Here is an 18,712-nt window from a genome sequence, read left to right as displayed (position 1 = left end):
TCCACATTAACCCGGGTCAAGAGCTTCTGACTCTAACTTTCAGTCAAATGTTGTTAGTTTCTGTCTTCAGGTAATTGATAGCATGCATCCTTTCACAGGTGTTCCAACTCTTAAGTGCAAGTCTTTGATAGTAGTTAGTACGTATACTGTAGACAACGAATTTAGCCGAGTCCCGCTTCTTACCACTATCAATGACTTACACTTGCAAACTGGTATACTAACTACCTGCACCTCACAAAGGACTTGTCCAGAACGTTAATACAAATAGTACAAACTAAAAGTACAAAAACGATGGACTTAACTAACTTTGATCAGTTTGACCTCAACAGAAACCGACTCACAATAAACGAATCGAACTGAACAACAACAAACTAATCACTTTTGAGGCTTCACCGAACCAATCACATAAGGACAAAATGAAACGATCAGATTAACAACCAGGGACTTTATTAATATCATTTAACAGAAACGTTTCTACTTGAAAAGATGGTTTTAGGAACAGGTTATTGAAACACTATTTACCGACCACAACTTTTCAAAACTTCTTTCACTCGGACGATCACACTAAACAAACTACTGATACTTCTTGGTTCAAACGTTTTCCTTTTATCATAAGCCCACAATCATATTTCAAACCGACATTGGAGCTAATAAACATACTACTGTCTGTAACTTTGTATTTAGGAGGCACCGTTCCTTTTTTAAATTGATTTCAATTTCATAATACCAAGAATAAAAAATACTTTTGTTAACCTTGTTCTGATCAAGTATTCTGTTACAACCGTTATCAAATACACCCCCAAAATCGCTTTAAATTAAAAATATCAGAAAAATCTACCACTTTCGTTTGTGGCTTTTCGTGTATACACGTATAAATATGCCTTTTGAATAGTATTGGACTGTTTACCTACTCTACACAAAAAAATGTTCCCCTGACGTGGAACTACAAAAGCGACAAGCGTTAAACTAAATGAGACTATAGACTTAAAAAGATGTTGTTGTTTTCGCAAAGTTCGAAGTTATTTTTTTGTCTAGTAAATGTTTTTTTTTCTAGTTGCTATGCAGTTTCTTTTCTTAATCTGTTTTATCAATGTCCTTATTACTCAAATGTAAAGTACTGAAACAGGTGTCGATTGTTTAACTCCTTTCTTTCTCAGTTATTATCTGTTTTCAATCATTTTCGTCTACTTCACTGTTCATTGTTTGTTTGTTCGTTACCATGTCCTTTGAAGATGGCAAGACAATACCGTTATTTTTGCGCAGTGAGTCTTTGTGTTTTGCTAAACAGTAGTTCGAAGAACGGCACAAGATATTATACCATGTCAAGGAACTTAATGAATATATGGTGGCACACGAGGCGCGAAGTGGACTAAATTAGTCCCTGAGTAAATTCAAGTTCTAGTTTTCTTTCCATAGTTCTTAGCCGTCTGTTAATTTGAGACGTTTGTTGGAGCTCTGGTGTGTCGACCGTTTCCACTTCTTTTTCCTATTCTCGCTTGTCCTCGCATGTCTTAGTTACCATAAACGTACACTGGCTTTACCCTTCGCTTCCTACGGTAACGTCTTCTCCATCTGGCACGATAGTTTTTAGACTATATACGTGGCGCTGTCCTCGGCATTACCACACGCCTGTATTAAAGTGGGAGAGAGAAGAGGTAGGTTCACATCTCTCCTGACAAACTGACGTTTCTTCCAGCCAGTGGAGAGCTTCGCTTTTTGTTTGAAGAAGTAAAGAAAATCCACTGAATACTAATACAAAAGAACTATGATGCGTGATGGCTTTGCTTTGAGAGAAAAGGAAGTACTTTCTTTTGTGTTCACAGATTTGAATTAGAGTCTCAAATTATTTGAGGTTCCTTAGGTACTCTTTTTCCGTGCATCTTTGGAAGTACTTGGATGTTCTTTTACCTCTAGCTGCTGTGTTGATGCTACTTGATCCTTTGCCATGCTTTGTAATAAGCGATTCGCAATTTCAACTTAGTGCTTAATGACTTTTTTGAAGGGTTAATAATGAAAGAATATTATGCAGTGCACTCGGTACATATTCACTGAGTTGGAATTCCTTGGGAGCTGCATTGTCATGTCTAGGAGGAATGTGAGCAGTTCCTCTTCACAGACTAGTACAAGAGTGGCGACAGGAGATCGTTTTTGGACGAGTGGCATTGCGGCCAGGGAGCTCGTAGTTCTCTCCACACAGATTATTGCAATGGCGAGGAAGGCAATAAGAACAACTCCAGAAACACGGTTGTTTGTATGGTTCACAAGGTTGCGAACAGCGCTTTGCACACTTTCCAAGAGGGCAACGTTGGCTGCATCCTTTACCCATGGAAATGGACGACCAACCAATGACAGGTTCTTTTTTGCTTATGGGTCTACACCTGGTCTTAAAGGCATGTTGCTCAATGCAACTTCTAGAATACCAGGTCATCTGAAGACCGCTGTACGACATTCCACATCCTTGCCGGGTTTAGTTTACGTTTCAATCTCATCTTCTTTTTTTAGTTCTTTAGCCTTTAATCTTTTTCGCACGCACCGACCTGTTCCTGAAACTGTTCTCTTCTTACATTAAGATTACGTCAAATGACTTTCATGCTATATCCTTTAAAGGCTAACTGGTTCTTATTTAAATCTGGCACTTTTCATAATGTCGCTCAAACCTCGACCACAGATAAACTGTTAGTCGTGCTTCTAGCCTGGAGCATTCAATGTTATTTACTAGGTCTACGGAAGTTTCACAATATTCTTTCAGCTTCATTCTGAGCCACGAAATTGAATCATCGCCGACTACCTCGTGCTGAACAGTGCCTCTTCTCAAACTCCGCACCTTTCCTTCTTATCAGAAGCACTAGTTCAGTGCTATGACAAGTAATGACATTTTTTATTAAGTTAACTTTCTCTCTTCCATTTTCATTCATGTGGTGTACACCTGCTGCATCCTTCGCTTCCCACCGGAATGTCTTCGCCACCTCGCACTATCAATCCCGTGAAGTAAACGTGACCTTGGTTGCATGTTTTCCAGACGCCTCTTTGGTACCCTGGGAAGTTTGCGAAGGCTTTTGCTTCCTCTGTTGATAGAGGCGGAAGGTTTAACTCCGTTCTTAACAAGTTGACGATTTTTCCCAGCCATTCAAGTTCAAGAGCATCCTCGTTACCCTGAAGAAACGCTCTGAACCGATCGCACGCCAGTTTCAGTCGAGTTGTACCAATGCTTGAAAGAGGAATCTGACGCATCATAGCCTTGCCTTGGGCGTCTAAAATGAGGGAGAAAAGATAGAACTTTCTTGTTTGCTCATGGACTTGACTTAGAGTTTTCAAATCGAGTTCAGGCTTCTCAAGGTACTCTTTGATACTTTCCAACGCATTGTTGGTGTCGTTCCATAGTTCTTTCATCTCCAGTTGTCCGAAGCCTGGTTGAAGTCTAAGAACATTTTTTAGAACTTGATGTGTTCTTTGTGTCTGCCGAAGAATCATCAGGTGGTTTTTAAACGTGAACATAAAAAGAACACTGCGCTCTTGCCAATATCTCAAACTGAAAGGGTTCCACGTCCATGGGATCAACTGCTCAACACCAAGGTTTCTTTGAGGGAACATTTGCGTCTCCTTAACATCATACCTTAAATGCTTTAGATCCTTTCCTATAAGACGGACAGAGTTGGTGACTTCATTTGTAAGCTCCTCTATCTTGTCTTTTTACATTCTCAATGTTCCCCACTGTCCTTTTTATGGTATTTCCGTAACGATAGCTGAAGGTAATTGATGTAGAACACTTTGGGACACCGCATGAGCTGAATATCGTTCCCAAATTCACGAAGCATCCACTTGTCCATCTCTTCAACTTTTATGATGTGACTACAGTCGAACAGTTGCAGACATCTTGGGGGTTCAGGTTTTTTACCATGTCCATCAGCTAACAGAGAAGAAAGCTTCTTAGGATGACAAACAGCGCACACAGTCGGACAGTTTTCTCCACACAAACCAATACACGGGTGGCGGCAAGGCAGCTTCTTGGGACAGGGGGCATTACATCTAGGGCGGTCGCATTCCTCCCCACAAAGATTACTGCACTGGTAGTGAGGGCAACTCCAAGTACATGGTTTTTTGCACGGTTCACACATCTGGGAGCAGCGTTTCCTGCATTTGCCATGAGGGCAACGTCGGTCGCATTTTCTGTCACAAGGAGGGCATGGCTCACTACAAGTTGCTTTACAGCGGTGCGAACAAACAAGTAATCGACCACATGGATGTTGGCATAATTCATGTGAACCACTTTGCTGACAGTCGTCACATGTCCCAGAACACTGGTGACCGCATGGCAACTTTTCTCCACATGCGGCAGGGCATTGAACATCATCAGTGGAGTAGTTACAAGGCATCCTAATTTTATGCCCACACGAAAGGGGTTTTCCTACCATTACATCACAGGGATATTTGGAACAATCTTGACCGCATATTCCTTTACAAATGTGTTTGCAGGAGGTCTTTGGACGCCGGCATGGTGCCGTGCAGGTGGCGGCCTTTTTTTGAAAGCACTGAAGTGGTTCCTTGTGGCCACAAGGAAAGGTTTTTTCTACTCTACGCATGCACTTCATACTTCCACACTGCTGGCCACAAAGGCCTGGGCACGGGTGACCACAATCTAGTTTTTTGTCGCAGGGCTCCCGGCATGTTACGGCTTTGGGATCATTGCTACAGGGCATTCTGCGAGAGTGCTTTCCTGGGCAATTAAGATGTTTAACTACCATCGCCTGGCAGTTGTACTGATTGCACTTCTCAGAGCATTTACCGGGGCACTTATGACCGCAAGGCAACTTCTGTTTGCATTCATTTAGACAAATCATCTGTGACACATCATCAGAGCAACGACAACCGATTTCATGGTATCCACATGACAAGACCTTCTGAACCCCGACAGCACATTTGAACTTAGCGCAGTCATCACCACATTTTTTGGGGCACGGGTGCTCACATGGAAGAAATCGCTCGCAAGGAGCATTACAGAATACCTCTCCAGGTTTGTCTGAGCAAAGCATCTCCTTTTCATGTCCACAGTGTAATCTTCTCGTCACCTTTGTATCACAGATTTCACCATGCGGCCCAGCTCTCACTTCAGAGCATGTTGTGAGCTTCCTGTGTCCACAGGGAAGGGTAATTTCTGCCTCTACTTCACAAACGTGCTCATTGGGGTTTCTGTGGCATGGAAGAGTTGCCTCGTGTTCACATGGTAGTTTTCGTTTCATCTTAACCATGCAAGAAACGTTTTGCAAGTCTGTTGTCATAGTAGAGCAGATGAGAGATTTCATATGACCACATGGCAGTTGGACATCTACCTTCTTCTTGCACTTGCATTCTACAGGATTTTTGTGACAGGGAAGAGTGAGTTTGTGTTTACAAGGCAGTACTTTCTCCACTTTTACGTTGCACAATACATTCTGTACATCCGCCTTTGCAACATGACAAGCCAAGGACTTCTTGTGTCCACATGGCAGACAGACCTCTACTGTTTCCTCACATTTGTACTTGTCGGGGTCCTTATGACAGGCTAAACACACCACATGCCCACATGGTAACGTTGTGTTTACGAGCTCCTTACACGCCCCAGCTTCACATTTCTTACTGCAAACATTTTGGCAAAGATGTCCACAGATTCTGATTTTTTCACATGGCTTTTTACACCTTATTGCGGATGGATCAATGTGACACGGCATTTCAATGCTGTGTCCACATTTGGGAATTGTCATGTTAACCACTACCATACAATCACCGCATGTCGAGCCAGAGTGGCACCGTCGTTGGCATACATGACCTCGTTCACACATCTTTTGACACCATTCTTGACATCGAACCTCCTCGCAAGCACGGCCGCACACAGATAAACACTTGTGTCCGCAATCCATCTGTTTTTGACATGGAGCGAAACAGAAAGCCTTTTTGGGATCAAGGTGGCAAGGAACACTCTGTTGGTGGCCGCATGGAAGAAACTTGATGACAACGATTTTACAATTTTTCATTGCACAGTCTTCGTGACACACACCAGGGCAATCATGCCCACAATCCAGTGTTCTTTGGCATCTCTCGACGCACTGTGGTGGCCTGTGTTTTTCTGGACATAAAACTCGTTTTCGATGACCACAGGCTAGCTTAACGTCAATTTTAGTGTTACATTTACAGCTTTGTTTGCATGCCTTTGAACAAGGGTGGCCACATTCGAGAACTTTGGTGCAGTTGCTGTTACAAACCACGGAATCTGGATCTTTAAAACAAGGCATACTTTTTCCATGCCCACATGGAAGAGTTTTCTTACAGTCAACTCTACATTTCTCTGTACACGATTTTCCACATTCTTCCTGACAGTTATGTCCACATGTGAGGATTTTTTCGCATTTGACTTTACAGGAAAATTCAGCTGGGTCCATACTGCACGGAATTGGTTGTTCGTGGCTGCACTTAGGGACTGTCTTTATTACAGGTTGAGGGCACTTGGGACAGCTTCTTGGATAATGGCACCGAGATTGGCATTGGTGCTCATCTGGGCAGCATTTCATGAGGCACAATTTAGAGCACCAGCCCTTTTTGTGGGACTGGTCTGAGACATGGCATGGCGTCTCACACGCATGACCACAAACAAGGCGGTCTCCACAGGGCATCTTGCATCCTCCAAATGAAGTAAAATCACAGGAAGACCTTACTTTGGTGACATTGTTGTGTTTCTTGCAAATTAGTTGTAGAGTCTTCCCAATGGCGTTCTTTGTTTCTAAATCGGCACAAATCTCCTGCCACAATTTGCACTGGCTTTTCAGCAGGTTAAAGTTTCCAATGCAGTAAAATCCTTGGCGAGCTCGGGACAATGCAACGCAGATTCTATTTGACTCGTTTAAGAAACCGATTTTCCTTTCTTCATTACTTCTGACCAAAGACAGTAGAATGATGTCGTTCTCTTCACCTTGAAAGTTGTCCACTGCACAAACTCTGACTCCCCCAAATGAACGTCTTGGCATTTTCTCTTGAAGAAGCAATAACTGGCCGGTGTACATGGTTAGAACTGTAATTTGGCTTCCTTTGTATCCTTGAAATAAAAGATACTTGCAAAGGGCTACCAAGAAGTAGGCTTCGTGAGGGTTAGAGTAACTTTGCAGACCTTCTACCAGGACCTCAGGCTCACAATGATCAATAAAGAATAGGTTGTGCATTAGGCCGGATATATCCTTGAATTCGCACACCGTTTCGTGGTCAACAATTTCATGGTCGTAGATTCTTTTAGTCAGTGCAGCAATTTCTGGGCGCATACGGTGCTGAATACACAAACGTTTACAATCCATGCTGTTCATTACCATTCTCTCGAACAGTGAGATCGCCAGGTTGTATTTCTGGGCTAGTTCATAGACTGTTGCTTTTGGACGGAGTTGCTTGTGGTCCCCGATAAGAATTGTATGCTTTGTGTCGTGCGAAAGAGAAGTGATGATGTGGGCTTCCATTACCTCAGCTGCTTCTTCAATGACAACGACTTTGGGAGCTACTCTCTGAAGCATTGAGTGGTATCTAGCTGCACAGCTGGTTGTCATGCCAACAACAGTCGCACGACGTATGACCTCTTCCTCTTCTTCAAATGTGATTGCCTCTTGTTCTCGACAAAGTTCGTCATATTCCTGTTCACCTCTTTGAATCTCTGCCCTGTAGCGTTCACGATAGCTCTCCACCCAGAAAAGGTACAAGCAAAGTCGATCCGAAGGGGATAAAAGCCAAATGTTGTCAACAGCTATCACTTCCTCGGTTTTCATCATAACTTTCTTTTCCAGCGCCGATTTTAAAGAGGTGATTTCTGCAGAGATTTGGATTTTGTCCTTCACTGTTCTACTCCTTTTGGTCTTGTTGTTTTTGCTTAAGGATTTCGTTTGGGGATTAACTTTCTCTTGAACCTTTGCCACATTTGTATATTCCCTCCTCTTATTGGTAACTTGCCAGGGAAACGTCTTTGCCTTTTTCTTTCTGTAGCTCACCAGCTCCCATTTATTTTCTTCATCATTGATCATCTCTTCTGGCTCTTGGTTCTGACTGGTTAACACAGCTGACTGTTGTGAAATAACCGAAAGAAAATCTTCATCGCCGTGTATGCACCGTTGATCTTGTATCAAGTCAGCTTCATTTTCTACTGTGATGGTCTCCTCAGTAGCTTCAGTGACTTCACTGACTTTGTCACAACTAGTTTCTTTCTCTCTTTGAGGATCGTCCATGTATTTAATGCTTTCAACGTTCTCTACTGCTAGCTTACTTCTTTGTTGAGCGGAGAGGCTTTTTGAAAAATTGATGTTAAACGAATTTCCAGCCCACTCTTGCTGCTCTGGAGAGAAGTTTCTCTTCGGTCCATGATAATTTTGACTCGCCAAGTTTGATGTATACACCTCAAATAAGGGGGACGCACTCTCAGCGAGTGTCCCTTCCAGGCTTCCATGTTGATTCTTAGTACTGTTTACAACAGTGTCATGTGGAACCGTTAAAAAAGAAGCATCACAAAACACTATATGGTCTTCACCTGCATCACTGTCTTGAGGGACAGGTCCATCTCCATGTTTGTTCCCCTGGTCTAGTTTTACCTTTGTACTTTGGTTATGAGAACCCACCAGCTCGTTGTTGCATAACCACAGTTTGAAGGTGTTACCTGCAGTTCGGCACTCGTTTGCCACGTTTGGTGGGAAGTTGGCGTTGTACAGCTGATCAACATGTTCTGAATTTAGCAACTCCTCCAAATCTTCAAATTCCAAAAGCTTTTCGTCTGCTTTTGCAAGTAATTCCTTCCACCTTTTCATTTCGCAGACTTTGTTGTGTATCATACCTCTTACCTCCCATCGTCTCTCATACATCCTGTATTCGTCAGTGAATAATTTGAGATTACACGCCTCTAGTTCCCCACTTTTGCATCTTCCTCCAACTCGAATTATCTCCTCTTGAGGCAGAAATTCTAGTACTTTTTCCAAGAACTGATCTAGAGCGTGGTTTGTGTAACAGACCATAAGCATTGGCGAGATACCTTCAGGGTCCCAAGCCACTCGGTTCTCAAGTAAGCATCGTACAATCTTGGCTCCAACATACGTCTTCCCCGTTCCTGGAGGGCCCTGGATGACAGAAAACTCAGTTGTAACTGCTGTTCTTAACGCCTCGAACTGGGAGCTGTTAAGGGGAAGTGTCTCAACAGAGGGCCACGCTCCAGGCTGCAGAACAGGAACTCTTCTGGCTTTCATTGCATCTGGAACATCCAAAGCCAGGCTAAGATCGTAACATACAGGTTCTTGAGAATCCTCGCGTCTTAGGTACTCCGGTGGATCGACATCTTCACTGCATTCAACCAGATATTTCTTGAATGGCATGGTGGTTTCATCCAATTCTTTCAGCCCTTTTAGAACGTGACGATATGCTTCATAGTAGGCAGGCGACTCAACCATTTGGTACTCGCATTTCCGATTTTCGATCCCAAAGATGTCTTGCTCCTCGACAAATCGAATGTAAATTTTACCTTTTACCAGTTGCTCTGGATCTCGTATACAAACTGTTGCAAAAAGCATTGTCTCAAAGTTGTTGTTTGAAAGACAAAGAAATGAACCAAATATCAATCGCTTTGAATTTGCCCATCTACTGGTATTAAACCTGGAAACGTCAAATTCCACTTGATAAATGATCCCGGATCGCGTGAATTTCTTTTCGACGATACGTGCTCCTGGGTAATATTTCATTAACTGGTTGCGCTGTCTTCTTGGTACGTTGTTGAACAATTTCGTAGATCCCTTCCCTGAGTGGCTCAAGAAAGTCTTCTCTAAGCAACCGAAACTGCACATCAAGGTAGTGCTCAGCATCTTCGTATCTTCCCTTTAATATGTTCTTACGTAGGAAAGGCCTTTCTTGAAATGTGATTTCTTCCTTCAGTAGGGCAAATCGGCATGTCTCTAAAATCGTTTGGCGGCTTTTTTCCTGGCCTGTTGATGTAACGTCTTCCATGTTGCTTTTGTCTTTCGGCTTTGATGATATCATCTCGGGCTTGCTTGAAAGTCTCTAATTCTTCCTGCAGTTCAGCTTTTCTATCAATATTTGACTGTTCCAAGGCTCGTTTCAACTGATCGTAAGGCAAGTCAGCATATGAACTGGGCAAGTGCTTCAAATACCTTGTGAATACTTTGATCAGGTCTTCAATGAGTCTCCTTTGGGATTCTTGCTCATTCAAGGTCGTTGACGGTTGAACACGATCAAGCAGACGTGGAATCTTCGAGCTCCAGAATTTGGAGTCTTTTAGCGCTGCTAGAATATTGTTCGTGTTCTCGCCCGGTGGTGCACTACAGACATTTGCTAATATGCACGTGAGGTCAAAGATGAATTCATCGCTGTTGTGTTGTTCCTCTTGTGATCGTAGAAAGAACTTAAAACGAGCCATACTCACATTTAACCTTTGGACTACACCAGTGGTATCCATTTCTTTCAACTCTTTCAGGTCCAGGGCAGTTTTGACTGGCAACACTCCGCGGGCAAACGGTCGCGTTGTGTGCTGTGGTGGTGAGGTGTGATTAGTTCTATTTGGATAAGGCCTTCCCGGACGTTGTTCTTGGTTTCTATCTGTATTATAAGACAATGTGCATTCCTAAATAATGTTATCATTTTTCTTGTATTGATACATGTATAAAAGCAGTAGTTCACTTAGAGAAAGAGGTACATAGGGTGTCTACCATGTAGCTAAAAAAAATCCCGCATATTTCAGTTGGAAAGCTGACGGAACATTAATTTTTTAATGAAATTAAGGTTGGAAATTGTGGACTACCTTTGCGGTAGTCCCATCGTCCCACTTGACACAAACTGTCGAAATATTCTGTACCATTTGTTCATTTCTCCCACAACCATTCTTCCATCAAGGGAAAACAAAAACCATAAACCAAATTACAACTAGTAAGTGCAATTTCTTTCAGGTGGGAAGTGTTTTTCCAATTCCAGCAGACAATTATTCGACGTTCATCCCAACCGTTTCTTTCCGGCAAATGGTAAACACCCCCTGTTTCGGACAGACCTTGTTTCCAATAATGCATTTAGCCTAGAGTATTCCTTAAGAGAAGTTGCTAAGCAACACGAGGTACCACTTTTATGCAACTACAAACACCACTTATTCCTCGAAATGGATTCAAACCAACTGTATTATAATTAATAGCGGTTAGTTCTCTTCCTTTTCTCACCTGACGGCGGCACCTGGCCTTTTTCGCGTTCCCGTGATGCTCCTCTGCCGCGTCCTCCGTGAGCTTGCTTCTTCTGTTTGTTAAAGTTCTCATCTTCAATAAAAAGACGAACTGTTATAAATAGAATATTTTATCGGTACACAGTGTACAATACGCTACTTTAAAGCAAAAGTTTCCTTGTCGATTAAACTGACCGAACTGAGGGCTTTTTGAAGCTTTAATGATATCAACAGATGCTCATTATTTTAAAGCAATCGCTTTAAGTTTGAACTTGAGATCGCTAAGTTATAATTTTTGCTGCATCCATTATTGCAAATATAGAAACCTAGTTCATTTTAATTCATATGTTGTATTTCTGGAGTAATGCGTCGACTTGGAGCCATTCACTGGTTCATTGGAGCTTTATATCCAATATTTAACTATCCAATGTCTATGTATATAGAGACTATTACGATAGTTTTTGCTCTGCAAAACTTATCAAGTTACATACCTTGCCCAGTGCTTCCTGTTGGGACTTTGCCAGTATCAGTTCCACGTGCTCCTTGTGACGCGGGAAATTGACTTCCCGATGATGTTTTCGTTTGCGGACCATCCTTGTGTGGTTCCACTGTAGATTCACGCTCTGTAAACATTTAGTGCAACCTTTTTTCACTTTTACAAAATTGACAGTCATAAAGTTTAGAAATGATTTTTACGTAACACCAGTGGTTACACGTGAAATCCAGTCACAAAACTTCATCTTGACCAAGAAACCATTTATTTATTATACGCGACTTCAGAGAGGATGTTAAAGTTCCCAGAGGGAACATTTTTAAAGTCATGTCTTGTAAACATTAGGTGTGGTTAAAAGACGATCACTTTAATTTGTATCGATAACTTTCACAGGTTCACTCATTTTGTCAGGCCGAAGACCTTGTGCAATCGTCTCGGACAAAACCTGCAGTGATTCTTCTTTTCTTGATGTAATCTGCAATTCACATTTACCTGGACTAGCTTCTTCTCTTCCATGACCTCGTCTCTGATATTTGCCCTGTTTACTTTCCCTTTGCTTTCTTCCCCTGAACCGGCCTCTGTGGTCTCGCCTGTCGTCTTTAGTATTGTCATCTTGAATGAAGAAACCATACAGTCATGCATGCGTACTTGAGAGTATAGGCAGTCTGTTTTTATACGTGTTGAAATTCACAGCATGAAAATTGGGATTTATGTGAAATTAAAGGTGGTTAAATCTGGTGTTAAGTTGGTTATCCAACTTTACACCATCAATTAAATGTTGTTAAATGTAGTTAAACCAACCTTTACGCTACCATGTGTAAATGTATTTTAAAGTTAGTGTAAAGAAGTACCATTACCCTGCCTTTAAACTTGAGTGTTAAGCTGGCATAAAGGTCAGCTTTAAAAAGTGTAAAGTTAGCGTAAAGCTGATTAAATTCCAAATTTACGCCAGCTTTACTGCAAAATGGGGCCATTCCGTTGATCCTCCTCCTCCAAGCAACCCTCTCAGGCCACAACCTCTGCCTGCCTCCATGTCCTAAATCTGAGTTGTTCACTCTCCTTGGATTTCAAACTGACCAGGCATGTAATTGTGAATGATGGATTTACTCTATTTAGGATATGATAAGAACACCCTAAGTGTTTTCCTACAGTCGCATCCCTTTACCTGGAATTTCATCAGCAGATGTGCCACATGCACCTCCTTTCGTTTCAGACCACTGGGCTGCTCCTTCTGTTCCTGTCGATGGTTTGTCTTGTGCTTCATCATTTTGTTCCGATGTTTTTTCCGGCTCTGAAATGTAAAACAGCAAGGTAAGTCTGTAATGCTAAGCAACCTGATACTAAGGTACCCTCTATCATAGCAAGGTAAGGAACTCTATGTTAAGATACCCTCTATCAGATGTATGTCATTTATTTCGTTGCTCATAAATTGTCACCAATGATTTTATTAGACCTTCCTAAGTTTGGTGGTCGCATTTAAAAATCATCGAAATTAGCTCGACCTTCCCTCTTTTAAGTAGTTCGTTCCTAAACTGAACGTCGATATGTGATGGAAAAATCATCATCATCACTGTTCAGGTAAAAGGAGAGGATCAGGGCAATTTATTCTTCGTACAATATTAAGCTTTTTAAAATTACTTAATCATACAGTTAAATCTATTTTGCTAATTCTTTAACTTTTCCTCAAAATAATAATCCAAAAGCAGGTATAGCTGAATTAACACTTTATTTTCTGTATTAAGTGTAGTAAAGGTCTTATAAAACACATCTAACAATGGCAAAAAGTTATGTACTGCTTCAACAAATGGTTGCAAAATTGGAGCCTTTGTTCACTGGCATATGCTTTATACAACGCGATTGAGAATCAGAACGAATTGCGAGTTATATTTATTAAAACCTCGGCCAACTGATAGAAGTCTGACCAAGTCTGAACAGAGTGGTTAATATTTCTTTCATAGTCACCGTTTTGGTACAGTGAACAAAATAAGCGAAGTTTTGTTTACCTTTAGAATCGTCCTCAGTAGTTTTGAGTTTGTCTGCCTTGTCGAACTTCTTCCGCCATTTATTTTTCTTAGAACCCATGGTGCTAATGGGAGATATGAAATAGCACATGTGATTAATATCATCCAACCTTGGCTTCATAGAGTGAATTTAAAAAGGTATTTGGAAAATTGAGCACAAAAAAGGTCTTTGAGTTTCTTCGAAAGCTACGTGTTTTTCGCTGACTTAAAAAGTCTTGATCAAAGCAGACATTTCGGCAAGTATTTTTAAAAGCCTTCATAAATTGAAATAACTTGTGTTTCTCTAAAAGTAGGAATACGTTTAGTAATTCAGCATGTTTATTGAACAGCCTAGTCGTCCGTGCTACCATATATTTCGTCGTTTAAGTTGCGATTTTTGCCACTAGACAGGTTGTTATGGCTGAAATGCAGTTTCATGTGTTCGTAGCAATTACAGTAGGGCTCTTTTGTTCAGTCATAGCCAGCAGAGTCCCAAGGATTTGAAAAGCTTTAGCCCGCCCTTTGAAAGCTAAAAATTCAATGTCTTTGTTTGATGTCGCATGCTGTTTTTAACTGCAGCAGCCGTCCTACCTCGAAACACCCCTAACGCGAAAACAAGTAGCCGGCGGGAGCGAATGAGAAGCGACTGTATTCGCAGGCTATAATCCTACCGACTTTATTAAGATCCTGCCAGGTTTGAATCTTATCAAACAAGGCACATTATCATAATACAAAATTTGTGCTTGACACTGACTTCTACTAAAGCTAAAATAAATTTAAATTTTAAAGTTTTATTAACGTTGTTTTAGCGTTAGCAAAATTCATTGTCAAGCACAAATTTTGTATTATGATGTCAATCCCTGATTGCAATTTTAGCATTTTTAGGTTAAGGCACATTATTTTGTCGCATATTGGTGCTCCAAGTGTTTTATCAAACAAGGGATATAGCACTTAAAATTCATGCTACACAGTACTTAAAATGAATTCACCAAATGATATTCAACAGCATTCAATTCAACAATGTCTACAGTTGGAAATATCTGGAGAGTAGGACACTAACAACTACAGTGACCAAACAGACAAGATATGAATTTCGAAAATACATTACTGCATCTAACAGAAGCTAAAGAACGAGTATTAATCAGTAACGAAAATGGTAGTTATTCCCTTCATTCCAGTGAGTGATTTTGGCCATAATTTATCCCCTACGCGGTATTTCCTTTTTCAGATCAGATTGTTAGAAATGGCAGAACATCTTCTACTCTTGACTTACTAATGGCTGAAAGCACTCAAGACTAGAAAAGCTGTCGACTATTCTGAATAACATTACATGTTGAGTGTTCATTCAGATTTTATACGCATGAAAAGTCGGACTGCCGGATGTTCAAATAAATTCGGTAAAAATGCGGAAATAATGACGAAAAAGTGGTGGCGACATGCAGTGGATTTGGTAAATGTATCAGATAAATATCATTTTAGGAAGATTATTGCAATTTGGCAGGATAATAAGCAGAATTATTAAGAATATTGCAATCTAACAGATCAAACTGGTGAATAGCGTGAAAATTGGTAAATGTTTTGGAAGAATCTATCATCGGCCTAATCGCCTTTGCTTTACGAGTTGGAATTCTTGGTAGGAAAGGTTTTTTACTGCCAAAAAGTGGTTGCATGTTTCTTCACTTCAACCTGCTCAAAACTGCAATTGTTTAAATTATCTTCATACACTGAAAAATTCGCAAAGAAAGTCAAAAGCGTAGTGTCTTAATTTTAACATACCTGTGAACGCACCCACGAAATTCGAGAAAGATCTTATTACTCCATGGCTAGTCTGGATCTTTGTTCAACACTGAACAAGTCAAAGTGTTTTCGACTAAATAAGGGGATAAAGAATTTTGTTTTCTTAGAAAAGAGCACTTCAGATGTTTTAAAAACCTCATTCGTGTCGTAGGATTCCTAGAAAAAGTTGTTTTGTCTTGTAAATGCATTTAGTTTTCTCGGAAAGGCCGATGGGACAAATGGATTGGACAGCGGAATCAGTGACAGTGGACTGTGGAATGTTACCGTGTGGTTTTGTGTTTTGTGTCGATACCAACAAGACTACTTCAGTTGGTGGACGTATACTTAGTACCCATCGGAGACATGGCTGAAGAAAACGACTGGCATTGCCTTTAAGGGCCTGTTTACATGATTCCGAAATGACTTTCATTCCGAAACGAGACCCTTGTCTACGCGAAACATGCGCCATCTTGTTTTAATCTCGCGCGAAAACCACGCACTTGAAAACGCCTCAGGTTGAACCGGTCGACTCTGTCAACTAGTTTCGTTCTGGAATAAAAGTCATGTAAATAGGCCAAAAGATTTAAATCTTAAAGGCCAAAAAAGGTTGTAAAAAAGCCAGCTTTTTGAGTGCAATAACATAAAAAAAAACTTAAAAGTCGAACGTTCACTCTGGAGGAAAGCAGCCGTGGCCTTCATAAAGTAAAACCTCCAGGGTTGAAATTTCTTAACAAAACTCCACAGGGATACTATTAATAAAAGCATTATCTTTCTATTTATGTTTCAAGTTTCTACTTGTAAATAAAGCCTCAAAATATCACGTACCGTAAAATTCCGGTTATAAGCCCCCCCGGTTATAGGCCCATCTACCTGGAAACAAAAAAAAAACGTCCGGTTATAAGCCCCCCCGGATATAAGCCCCCTCTAGCGGATGATAATACTGAACAGGGCTAAATGTCGCTTTATTGTGCAATTTTAACTAAAAAAACGTAATTCGATCAACACTCCCGTGGCTCCTTTCGAAACGTTTTTTCATTCCTCTTTTAAGTCCTCCCTGATATAAGCCCCTCCGCTTATAAGCCCACCCAAAACCCCTTACGAAGTTGTATAAGCCCAGGGCTTATAACCGGAATTCTACGGTATGCTTAACCATTTGCCGGCTATTAAAAACAGCTAAAGTGACCCTAAAATAACAATTAGTGGTGATTTTCCAAGATAAATCGTAAATACTTAAAGAAAACGCGCTGTTGTCCTGAATGACGTAAGAGGGAAGCAGGAGATACGTCTTCAACTGGAACGAAAATTTGCGCCCTTGAAATGGGACTAGGAAAAGGGCAGTGCTGGGATGCAGACAGTTACAATTTGTTAATGCCACGGTCTTCCTAACCGGTTCTCTCTAGCAAATGGTACATACCCTTGGAGAGAATGGAGACGTGTCGAAAACCCAAAAAAAAATTCTGGAAGGCATTCGGGCCATTTGATTTCCATCCGCCTTCTTTTTGGACCTTTTTTTTTCAATAAATGGTTATCCTGCTAATGGGCGAACAGGCTGGCTCACGAGTGGAGTATAGGGCTAAAAAATATTCCGTGAGTGGACCAAACCGAGTGTGGCCTAGGAGGAGAGAGCTTGCGGGAAAAAAAGACCCCGAGGCCAAATTTTTCTCCGCTTGCTCTTCTTGTTGGTTTTATCCCGCTCTTTACCGCAAGTCTATTCGCAGGGTCGCAAGGAAATAAATGGAAAAGCCTGGTTTTCACTAACGACGCAAGTATAACAGCTCTTATTTCATCGTGAAAACTGCTTCGACGCAAGCAAGAGCACAAGCACATTGCATTTTGACCCTTGTGCGCGCGTCCTTGTGAAAACCAGGGAAAACACCTCTTGTTTTTTGGGTCAATTTGCGCAAATTCTCTTTGCCTTGTTGCTTGTATTATTATTTACATAACAAAAAGACAATTCCACGGAATAGCTTCAAGATAACGCGTGAAAAATTTTATTTACTTGTCTGTGATTGGTCAAAGTTACTAATACATATTCATGACATATTCCACGTTTGCTCAATTCAATCAGATCGTGAAAGTGTCAGGACGTAGCTTCGTCTCTTCGCTCTGAAAGACAACTTCTGAGGTCAAGCGGACAAGAAAAATTACAAGAATGGACTATTTATCCTCTACACTTGTTAAAATGGTAGGTACTGTCCTCTTAAGTGTTTTCTCTCAAATTTTTAGCTCAAATTCTGCGTCTACATATTCACCGAATAACACGTGTTCGCTAGTTCGGTCCTCTCGGCTGTAATTGCATGGTTCTGGCTTTCGCTGTAGAACGAGGAAAGCTTGATAAATTGGCAATATATATCCAAGCTTTTATGCAGGTTTTTCTTCTCTCCTTCGAAAGTAACCTTAACATTTCAGTCAAAATTCTAGCCAAAATGGCGTGTTTAGATACTTTAAACAGATAACACGTGGCTTGGCTGACGTGCACAGAGAGTTGTCACGTTTTCTTAGCTTTTACGGTCTTAATTTTCACGTAATATTGAAGAATAAAAGTTCTAGAATAAACCGCTTATCTGAACAGCGAAAAGAACAGTTTAAACAAGCCATTTTCAAATTTTACGATTATTCACTTCTTCTATAGTCGCAAGATTTTTAAAACGCCCAAACCTCGGCCCAACGCCCTTGAAATGCCTTTACATAAAGTTTCTGATTTTTTACACATTTCTGACCGTAGTTTTATTATGTTTTTATTTCTAGAAGTGAGAAACGATGGAATGATTGCCATTGTCAGTGGTCAAGGCGAGCGAAGAAGAAGGAGAAACAAGCCCTGGTGGAAGGAAGACATACGTGTAGATGAGGTTATTATTTAAACGTGTATTTTTCGCTAGACAAAATGATGGCATTGTGTTGAAGACGGTTTGAAGAAAAGACTCGAGAAAGTTTGGAAAGGAAATTTATTAAGAAATTTGACCGACGATTTGCTGCAATAACCATACAAAATTGAAAATAACAAAATAATCAAATAAAATAACAAATCGTTCCAAAGCTGACAAACAGTTTTATTAATACACTTGCCATCATTTTTAACGGAATTTCAGAGGTTTATATTGACACGGAGGTCCACAAGCTTTAACTATTTACTCCGTGGTATTTAAACATTGAGCAATCGACGCAAATACAACTTTTTAAATCAGACGGTTCTGTTTGTTATTTTCCTGTTTCATTTGGCTCGAATCATTTTCACAGAAAAAT

At 40.8% G+C, this 18,712-nt stretch overlaps 1 protein-coding gene and 1 long non-coding RNA gene across 2 annotated transcripts; one reads left to right on the top strand and one right to left on the bottom strand.

Annotated features, from left to right (window-relative positions):
• Positions 1-425: 425 nt before the first annotated feature.
• On the bottom strand, positions 426-15,641 carry LOC144651633 (uncharacterized). The gene is given in 11 exon segments (XM_078511570.1): positions 426-3,690; positions 3,692-3,772; positions 3,774-9,755; positions 9,757-9,909; positions 9,911-10,593; positions 11,202-11,294; positions 11,692-11,823; positions 12,186-12,305; positions 12,859-12,984; positions 13,697-13,779; positions 15,470-15,641. Coding segments are annotated over 10 exon segments (8,232 nt in total). The 5' UTR covers positions 13,776-13,779; positions 15,470-15,641; the 3' UTR covers positions 426-2,907.
• A 1,835-nt stretch (positions 15,642-17,476) lies between these two features.
• LOC144652023 (uncharacterized) lies at positions 17,477-18,712 on the top strand. The gene is made up of 2 exons (XR_013570431.1): positions 17,477-17,654; positions 18,218-18,712. It is a non-coding gene; the product is annotated as an uncharacterized LOC144652023 (long non-coding RNA).

The sequence above is a fragment of the Oculina patagonica genome, chromosome 4 (genome assembly GCF_052425735.1).
Source record: "Oculina patagonica isolate OP01 chromosome 4, crgOcupat, whole genome shotgun sequence".
Lineage (NCBI taxonomy): Eukaryota > Metazoa > Cnidaria > Anthozoa > Scleractinia > Oculinidae > Oculina > Oculina patagonica.
The sequence above is the reverse complement of the archived record's forward strand: the minus strand, read 5'-3'. Positions and strand labels throughout refer to the sequence as shown.